We start from the raw sequence: 10,314 nt of genomic DNA on the forward strand, positions 1-10,314 counted from the left end.
TGCTGAGAGTAAACGTGCAGGTGCAGCAGGTGATGAAGGAGGGAAATGGTATGTTGGCCGTGATAGAGAGAGGATTTGGATCCAGGAACAATCGTACAGAACCTGAGTGAAGCCACACCTGGAGTATTGTGTGGAGGTTTAGTCTCTTTATCTGGGGACGGATGTTCTGGTTCAGGAGAAAGTGCTGTCAAGGTTTACCAGACGGAATCCGAAGGTGGCAGGACGGACTGTGTAGGGAGTATCTGGATTGGTTCGGACAATATTCAGGGTTTAGGAAAAGGAGGGATAGGATCTCATTAAAAAAGCTATAAAATTCCAACAGGACTAGACAGGGTAAATGCAGGAAAGATAATCCCGATGTCCAGGCAGTCCAGAACCTAGGGTCACAGTCGGAGGACACTAGCATTCAGTAATGAGAGCTTATCAAATCTAGTTACTGCTATTCTCTGTTTGCTGTGAGCTAATTGCTCCCTTAGCCATGCAAAAAGTGCGGCAATGTACTAATTAGGAACACAGCCAGGCCTCTGCGTCCCTCAAACCTGTGCTGCTATTCAGTAAGATCTGTGGCATCAACTCCAAATTACTCCTTGCCCCCTGCCCCACCTCCCTTGCTCATTAATCGTCTGTCTCCCTCTGCCTTAAAAATAATCCTATGGTCTGCTTCCACTGCTTCTGGGGAGAGAGTTCCCCAGACTAGTGTCCCACCAAGAGGAGAAATCTCCTCATCTCTGTCTGAAAGAGAAACCCAAAACTTTAAAACTCTGGCCCTTAGCTCTCATCTCTTCTCCATGGGGATGACTCCCTTAGCATTCACCCTGTCAAGTTCACCCTATCTTCAGTGGAGCTTCAGTGAGGTCACTTCTCATTCCTCACTGTATCTTTTTAGCTCTATTTCTGTCACCCAATTGCTCTCACTGTCTCATGCACTAATTCCCCATTTCTGTCTCCATGCCTGTCCATCCCTCTCTCTCTCTAGGGTGTATTTCCCACTTACCTGATCTCTCTCTCTCTCTTTTTCTCACACTCTGTCTATCCCTCGCTCACCCTCAGGTTTCCCCACATCAGCCATCATTCTCACTTGCTCCCGATCAGTCTGGCTGCTCATTCTAGTTTTCCTCTCAATCGCTGTCTGTCCTCCATTCATTGCTACGTCCTTTCTTTATCTTGGCAGCTGTCTTTCTCTTTTCCTCACTCCATCTGTCTCTCTCTCTCTGTCTCTCTCTCTCTCTCTCTCTCTTGCTCTCTCTCTCTCTCTCTCGCCTGCTCCATGCATCAGGACACGTTCTTGTGTCCTTTCAACCTTCAGCAGTATCCTGGCAATCCGACAGAGTTCTGAGACAGACCAGCTCAATAACAACCCACAGATCCTGTGTGCATTGGCAGGGGATCAAGGAAAACGGAGTGGAGTATCTGGATTCTTTCTGAGAGTAACTGGGTTGTGATAACTGGATTTCTGCTCTCTCGGTCTCCACTCACTCTGAATGGGTAATGTTCTCAATCTGAAAGCTGTGCGCTCAGCCCCATGACTCTGTGACGGGCCTTTGGCTCAGGACCCTGCTCAGACTCAGCTGTGATGACTTCCACAGTCCCAGGGGCCAGTGGGCACACACTGTGGGTGGGTGAAGCGCCCATCGGTCTGAGGGGCCGCGATGTTTACGTTACCCTCTCTGCACTGAATGAAGTGCTGACTCTCCAAGTCCCCAGCCTGGAAGCTGGCAGTGCCCCTGGGGTGCCCTGAGTGATGGAGAGGAGCTGGAGGAGACACTGCCTCCTCAGTTTCAGTGACCTGGCCAGACCCGAAACCTCAGCCCTCACTTTCTCCCTGCTCAGTTGCTATTCTGGGAAGCATCCTCACAAGCTGTCCCTAGCTGCTGTGTCCAGCTGTTTGTTCAATATGGAGCTTTCTCGAATACACACCTACACTCTCGCTCACGGCGCATGCCGTCAAATTGAGATTAGACTGAGTTTCCTGACCCTCAGGGGGTATATACTTCCCCATTGTTACACAGGGATAAGGGCTGATCCTTCCCCTTCTGATAACTAACACCAAAACACCCAGAGAGGATAACCTAGCCCCATAATCTGTTTAAAATAAAAAGGGCTATAACCTACAACTCACCATCCCCCCACTTCCCCAAATCTGTTATAAAGGACTGGTTAAATGAAATAAATCCTTGCACTCACTCTATATTCAACAAGTAACCATTTATTTATCTAATTCCAACAGTGAACACATTAACAGAACCACTAACACACTAAACAATTCCCCTCTAGCCACTAACTATTCCCCAATAAAACAAAATTCTAATGGTATGCTGTTTCAATAAAGTAAAAGTCCAATTTATATATATCAAAACAATAGAACTTAGTCTCTCAAAATTGTAGCTAAGGTTACAAGTCTTTGAGAACTTGCCATGTCTTCTCCACTATCTTCCTCTATCCAAAGTGCCACGTTATTTAGATGGTGGTTTCTCTAATATATAGATGACTGAGAGCTAATTTCTCTTGAGTGCTGGGGGTTCTTAACTCGTAGCAAATGGTGGAGTTTGCTCTCCTTGGTTTTCAAATGCTCTCTCTTCTTTAATACCCTTGATGACATATCGATACGTTTACAATTGGATTGGTCCAAGATTGTCAACACCATCAGATTTAAGTTGAATTGCTCTTTAGTCTCCAAGTGCCTTTTTAAAGTAATTGGCTGAATTTAAACTGTTGTCTGGGTAAAAATGCTGCCTAGGTTGGCTAACTGGATAGCTTTTTGATACAAATGTGTGAATTTCAGTATCTGCAGCTGCTGCCCACAGACCTTCATTTTTAAATCCCTAAGTGTAAAAAAGAACACATTGTCTTTTAAAGGGACCACACACTCTTCCCCCATTTTACAATTTTATAATTTCACACACCAACTTCACAACACCCATGGAATCTCAGCTCCCCACCCAGTTCACTGCTGCTGGATACAACCTGAGTGACAACAGGCTATTCAACTGTGAGTGCATCACCCTGAAGCAGTGCCTATAACAGGGAGGAAGGGGACTGGGAAACCGTTGGATTCTGGAGAACTGCCAGTGGATTGGAAACCCTGCCAATTCGAAAAGAGAAGTGGGCAAAATGTGGGTGACTACAGATTGGTTAGCTTGATGTATGTTGTTGGAAAAGTTATTGTAAATCAGAATCTCATCAAGCAGAGTCAGCGTGGCTACATGAAAGGAAAATCAGGTCTGACTAATTTATTTGAGTTTTACGAGGAAACCTCAAGCAGAGTGGATGGAGGGGAGCCAGTAGATGTGTTGTATTCAGATCTCCAGAAGGTATTCGACAATGTATCTCACAAAGGGTCACTGTGGGGCAGTACGGTGGCTCCGTGGTTAGCATGCTGCCTCACAGTGCCAGGGCCCCAGGTTTGATTCCATCCTGTGTGGAGTTTGCACATTCTCCCCGTGTCTGCGTGGGTTTCCTCCAGGTGCTCCAGTTTCCTCCCACAGTCCAAAGATGTGCAGGTCAGGTGAATTGGCCGTTGCTAAATTGCCCGTAGTGATAGGTGCATTAGTCAGGGGTAAATATAGGGTAGGGGAACGGGTCTGGGTGGGTTACTCTTCGGGAGGCCAGTGTGGACTGTTGGGCCGAAGGGCCTGTTTCCACACTGTTGGGAATCTATCTTAAGAGCCCACCATATTGGAGGTGGTTTATTGGTGTGGATAGAGAATTGGCTCATGGGCAGGAAACAGCGAGTGAGGAGAAGGGGCTGTTTGAGGTTGGTGACCTGTGACCAGGCGGGGTTCCACAGGGATCAGTGCTGGGAGCATATACATTCATGACTTGGAGGAAAGGTGTGAATCTCCTGTAGCCAGATTTACAGACAACACAAAAATGGGTGGAAAGGCAGGTTGTGAGAGGGATACACAGTTTACAGAGAGATATTGTTAAGTTCAGTCAGTGGGCAAAAACATTGGCAAATGGAAAATGTGAAGGTCATTCCAGAAGGAAGAACTCAAGAACAGAATATTATTTAAAACTACAGCGCAAAGGGACTTGGGAAAATTTGTGCATGAAACAGAAAGCTAACACACAGGTCCAGCAGGTAATCAGGAAGGCCAATGGCTTGTTAGTCCTTATTTCAAGGGGGTCGGAGTATAAGGGTGGGGAGGTCACAGCATTGGCTCCACACAGACTGTACGCCCAGCAACACCAACACAGCCAGGATGATATGACTGCATATGTCTGTCATGTCCTGACATTGAGCAATGCCAGTGGGATACCAAGGGGGTCAGCAAAGGTCCAATCTACATCATCCATCTGTACTGTCTACGTACAACATTGGAGTCTCTCGGAGAGATGCCTATCGCCAATGAAGACAGTGTGTACGAGACTGGCAGTGCCCATACTGACCCCCCAGACAGACTCCAAGCTGGATCCTGCTGGACAGGGCGCTACAGAGAGACAGAGACAAGGCTGAGACTGGCAGATGAATGGAAGCTTCCAGGCAGGAGATGAAGGCTGGGCTGGTGTTAGACGACCTGGCGAAAGTACATCCAAGGAAGACCTTCATGAGGGCAGGAGGAGGGCAGAGAGGAGGGCAAGGGGCTGAGATGGTAGTGAGGCTGGGCGTGGATGAGAATGGGAGAGGTGAGTATCAGTGACAGTCAGTCCCAGGCTGCAGAGCCCTCTCTGAGCTCCTGGTTCAGGCACTTACTGAGTTCCCGAATACGCTCTCTCCGTACACGGGAACCTGTTGTACAGCCCTCGCTCCCACTGATTCCTCTGTTCCCTCTCTGAACAAGAGCTGGATTTCCCTCTTGGTGTTCCTCCTCCCCAGTTTGTATTCCCAGGCAGGATTCCTGGTAAGTATTCCAATGATAAGGTGAACGCAGCATTGTCCCAGAGAAACGGGGGCTTCTCCCTTATTAGAGCGAGAGATGGCTGGTGGTGGTTTAACCTGAGGGTCACCACACCTCATGTGATGGGAGAGACTGCCAAGGAGTGTCCTCCATGTTAACCTCAGCCAGTGTGGGAATTGATTCCACATCTTTGGCATCACTCTGTATCACACAGTGCGTATCACACAGTGCGTATCACACACTGCGTTTCACACACTGCGTCTCACACACTGCGCATCATACACTGCGTATCACACACTGCGCATCATACACTGCGTCCCACACACTGCGTATCGCACACTGCGTCCCACACACTGCATATCACACACTGCGTATCACACACTGCGTTTCACACACTGCATATCACACACTGCGTATCACACACTGCGTTTCACACACTGCGTCTCACACACTGCGCATCATACACTGCGTATCACATACTGCGTATCACACAGTGCGTCCCACACACTGCATCCCACACACTGCGTCCCACACACTGCGTCCCACACACTGCGTCCCACACATTGCGTATCGCACACTGCGTCCCACACACTGCATATCACACACTGCGTATCACACACTGCGTTTCACACACTGCATATCACACACTGCGTATCACACACTGCGTTTCACACACTGCGTCTCACACACTGCGCATCATACACTGCGTATCACACACTGCATATCACACACTGCGTATCACACACTGCGTCCCACACACTGCATATCACACACTGCGTATCACACACTGCGTTTCACACACTGCGTCTCACACACTGCGCATCATACACTGCGTATCACACACTGCGTATCACACACTGCGTCTCACACACTGCATCACACACACTGCGTATCACACACTGCGTATCGCACACTGCGTATCACACACTGCGTTTCACACACTGCGTCTCACACACTGCGCATCATACACTGCGTATCACACACTGCGCATCATACACTGCGTCCCACACACTGCGTATCGCACACTGCGTCCCACACACTGCATATCACACACTGCGTATCACACACTGCGTTTCACACACTGCATATCACACACTGCGTATCACACACTGCGTTTCACACACTGCGTCTCACACACTGCGCATCATACACTGCGTATCACACACTGCGTATCACACAGTGCGTCCCACACACTGCATCCCACACACTGCGTCCCACACACTGCGTCCCACACACTGCGTCCCACACATTGCGTATCGCACACTGCGTCCCACACACTGCATATCACACACTGCGTATCACACACTGCGTTTCACACACTGCATATCACACACTGCGTATCACACACTGCGTTTCACACACTGCGTCTCACACACTGCGCATCATACACTGCGTATCACACACTGCATATCACACACTGCGTATCACACACTGCGTCCCACACACTGCATATCACACACTGCGTATCACACACTGCGTTTCACACACTGCGTCTCACACACTGCGCATCATACACTGCGTATCACACACTGCGTATCACACACTGCGTCTCACACACTGCATCACACACACTGCGTATCACACACTGCGTATCGCACACTGCGTATCACATACAGCGCATCACTCACTGCGTCTCACACACTGCGTCTCACACACTGTGTCTCACACACTGTGTCTCACACACTGCGTATCGCACACTGCGCATCTCACACTGCGTCTCAGACACTGCGTCTCAGACACTGCATATTGCACACTGCGTCTCACACACTGCGTATCACACACTGCGTATCACACACTGCGTATCGCACACTGCACATCTCACACTGCGTCTCAGACACTGCATCTCAGACACTGCGTATCGCACACTGCGTCTCACACACTGCGTATCGCACACTGTGCATCTCACACTGCGTCTCAGACACTGCGTATCGCACACTGTGTCTCACACACTGCGTATCACACATTGCGTCTCACACACTGCGCATCACACACTGCGCGTCACACACTGCGCGTCACACACTGCTTCTCACACACTGCGTCTCACACACTGCGCGTCACACACTGCGCATCACACACTGCGTCTCACACACTGCGTCTCACACACTGCGTCTCACACACTGCGTATCACACACTGCGTCTCACACACTGCGTCTCACACACTGTGTCTCACACACTGCGTATCACATACTGCGTCTCACACACTGCGTCTCACACACTGCATATCACACACTGCGCATCACACACTGCGTATCACACATTGCATATCACACACTGCGTCTCACACTGCGTATCGCACTGTGCATCACACACAGCGTATCACACACTGCATATCACACATTGCATATCACACATTGCATATCACACACTACGTATCACACGCTGTGCATCACACACTGCGCATCACACACTGCGCATCACACACTGCACATCACACACTGCGTATCACACGCTGCGTATCACACACTGCGCATCACACACTGCGCATCACACACTGCGCATCACACACTGCACATCACACACTGCGTATCACACACTGCGTATCATACACTGCGTATCACGCACTGCGTATCACATACTGTGCATCACACGCTGCATTTCACACAATGCATATCACACATTGCATATCACAGATTGCGTATCACACACTGCGTATCACACTGCATCACACACTGTGTATCACACACTGCATATCACACATTGCGTATCACACATTGCATATCACACACTGCGTATCACATTGCATATCACACACTGCATATCACACACTGCATATCACACACTGCGTATCACAGACTGTGCATCACAGACTGTGCATCACACACTGCGTCTCACACACTGCGTATCACACACTGCGTATCACACACTGCGTATCACACACTGCATATCACACACTGCATATCACACACTGCGTATCACAGACTGTGCATCACACACTGTGCATCACACACTGCATATCACACACTGCGTATCACACACTGCGTATCACACACTGCATATCACACACTGCGTATCACACACTGCGTTTCACACACTACTTCACAAACCAGCTGTCCAACCAACTCAGCTAAGTGGGGATCCTGTGGAATTCTGCACCACAGAAAGCAGTTGAGTCTAAAACATTGATTGTTTTCAAGATAGATATTGTTCTTAGGGCTAAGGGGATCAAAGGGTATGGGGGACAAAGCAGGAACAGGGACTCAGTTGGATGATCAGCCATGATTGTATTGAATTATAGAGCAGGCTCGAAGGGCCGAATGGCCTACTGGTGCTCCTAGTCTCTGTGTTTCAGTGACTCCCCCCTCCCCCAGTATTCTGGTGTTCAACAACACCGATTGGAATCTCTGGATCAGGAAGATGTCCATGGCACATCCTGAGCTCAGTCCCACCTCACTGACCCTCTGCCCAGGTCTGCTGCAGGGTTCTGGCTGAGATTCCATTATTCCAAAGCCCCATCGCGAGCTGTGTGTCATCTTCCTGGTGTAAAGAACACCAACACAGGCAGCTCAACAGGGAGATTGGACACAGGGATGAAAGGACAGAGGGCAGAGGAACCTTATTCACACGATCAATAAGCCAGGGCTCCATTTTGGACTACATGAGGAATGGTCGGGGTACAACGAAAGCTGGCTGTGCTGTGGAGATACCCAGGCAGCGGGCTACCCACAGGGCCATCTCTGCCAACTGCCTGGCCCCTCTTCCATGGTTACACTGGATGGGGATTCGAGATCCAGGGGCATAGTCTGAGAATTAGGTTCAGAGAGTTCAGGAGAGATGTTAGGAAACATTCCTACACACACAAGGTGGGAGGGGTTTGGAACTGCCTTTCACAAATGGCAGTGGATGCTGTATTGGTTGTTAATTTTAAATCTGAGACAGATGTACTTTTGTTAAACAAGGGTATGAAGGGAGTATAGGCCAAGGGCAGGGAGGGGTTAGGCCACAGAGAGACCAGGGTCACATTGAATGGTGGAACAGATTTGAGGGGCAGAATGGTCTACTCCTGTTCCCATGGATTTTGAAACATATTTATCAATGGCTTTCCTCAGGAAAAGATTCACTGGAGGCCATTCTACCCATTATGTCTGTACCAGCCCTCTGAATGAGCAGGACGCATCGTGCTGCTCTCTCACCTTCTCCCTGTAATCCTGCATACTCTACATCATCCCATCTCCTTATCAAAGCCTCAGCCAAACCTGTCTCTCCCCCCCCCCCCCCCCCCCCGCCCCCCCCCCCCCCGCCACACACACTCTGACAGTACACTCCAGACCCTAACCTCTCGGGTGAACCTGCCCCCCCCCACACACTCTGACAGTACACTCCAGACCCTAACCTCTCGGGTGAACCTGCCCCCCCCACACACTCTGACAGTACACTCCAGACCCTAACCTCTCGGGTGAACCTGCCCCCCCCACACACTCTGACAGTACACTCCAGACCCTAACCTCTCGGGTGAACCTGCCCCCCCCCCACACACTCTGACAGTACACTCCAGACCCTAACCCCTCGGGTGAACCTGCCCCCCCCCACACACTCTGACAGTACACTCCAGACCCTGACCCCTCGGGTGAACCTACCCCCCCCCACACACTCTGACAGTACACTCCAGACCCTGACCCCTCGGGTGAACCTGCCCCCCCCCACACACTCTGACAGTACACTCCAGACCCTAACCCCTCGGGTGAACCTGCCCCCCCCCACACACTCTGACAGTACACTCCAGACCCTGACCCCTCGGGTGAACCTGCCCCCCCCCACACACTCTGACAGTACACTCCAGACCCTGACCCCTCGGGTGAACCTACCCCCCCCCACACACTCTGACAGTACACTCCAGACCCTGACCCCTCGGGTGAACCTGCCCCCCCCCACACACTCTGACAGTACACTCCAGACCCTGACCCCTCGGGTGAACCTACCCCCCCCCCACACACTCTGACAGTACACTCCAGACCCTAACCCCTCGGGTGAACCTACCTCCCTCACACCCTGTCAGACCCTGACCCCTGACTGCATGAAAACATTTTCCCTTGTGTTGCCGTTGCTGCTTTTAGCTCCTTATCTTAACCGTGTGTCTTGTTGTTCTTGACCCTTTCACAACTGGAAATACCTTCTCCCTGTTTGCTCTGTCCAGGGTTTTATAAACCTCGATCAAATCCATCTATTCTTCTCCCAAGGAGAGCCGACTGACCTTTCCAATCTATCTTTGGAATGGAAGAATGCCATCCCTGGAATTATTCTTATGGATAATTTATCTTTGAATCCTCGTGGCTTCACTTCATTGCCTGAATGTCCAATAGTCGATTCTCTATTTGGGAATACAATAATCTGTTTGGGAGTGAAGCAGTGTTTTACTCAGGTTTCCTGTGGGATTAAGGAGTTGTGTTCGAGGTGAAATGGTTCTCTCTGTCCAGATCTTGCCAAACCTTTAGAGAACGGTAGAACCATAAAGTCGTCCAGCACAGAAACAGATCCTTTA

At 50.0% G+C, this 10,314-nt stretch overlaps 1 protein-coding gene across 1 annotated transcript in view; it reads left to right on the forward strand.

The window, feature by feature from the left end:
* The first annotated feature begins 3,140 nt into the window (after positions 1–3,140).
* Positions 3,141–10,314, forward strand: part of LOC140480925 (matrix metalloproteinase-21-like) — a 42,193-nt gene continuing 35,019 nt past the window's right edge. The window contains exon 1 of the mRNA XM_072576517.1: positions 3,141–3,311. Coding sequence (XP_072432618.1) covers positions 3,141–3,311 — 171 coding nt within the window. The remainder of the gene's footprint in view (positions 3,312–10,314) is intronic.

This window comes from Chiloscyllium punctatum, chromosome 1 (genome assembly GCF_047496795.1).
Source record: "Chiloscyllium punctatum isolate Juve2018m chromosome 1, sChiPun1.3, whole genome shotgun sequence".
Taxonomy (NCBI): Eukaryota; Metazoa; Chordata; class Chondrichthyes; order Orectolobiformes; family Hemiscylliidae; genus Chiloscyllium; species Chiloscyllium punctatum.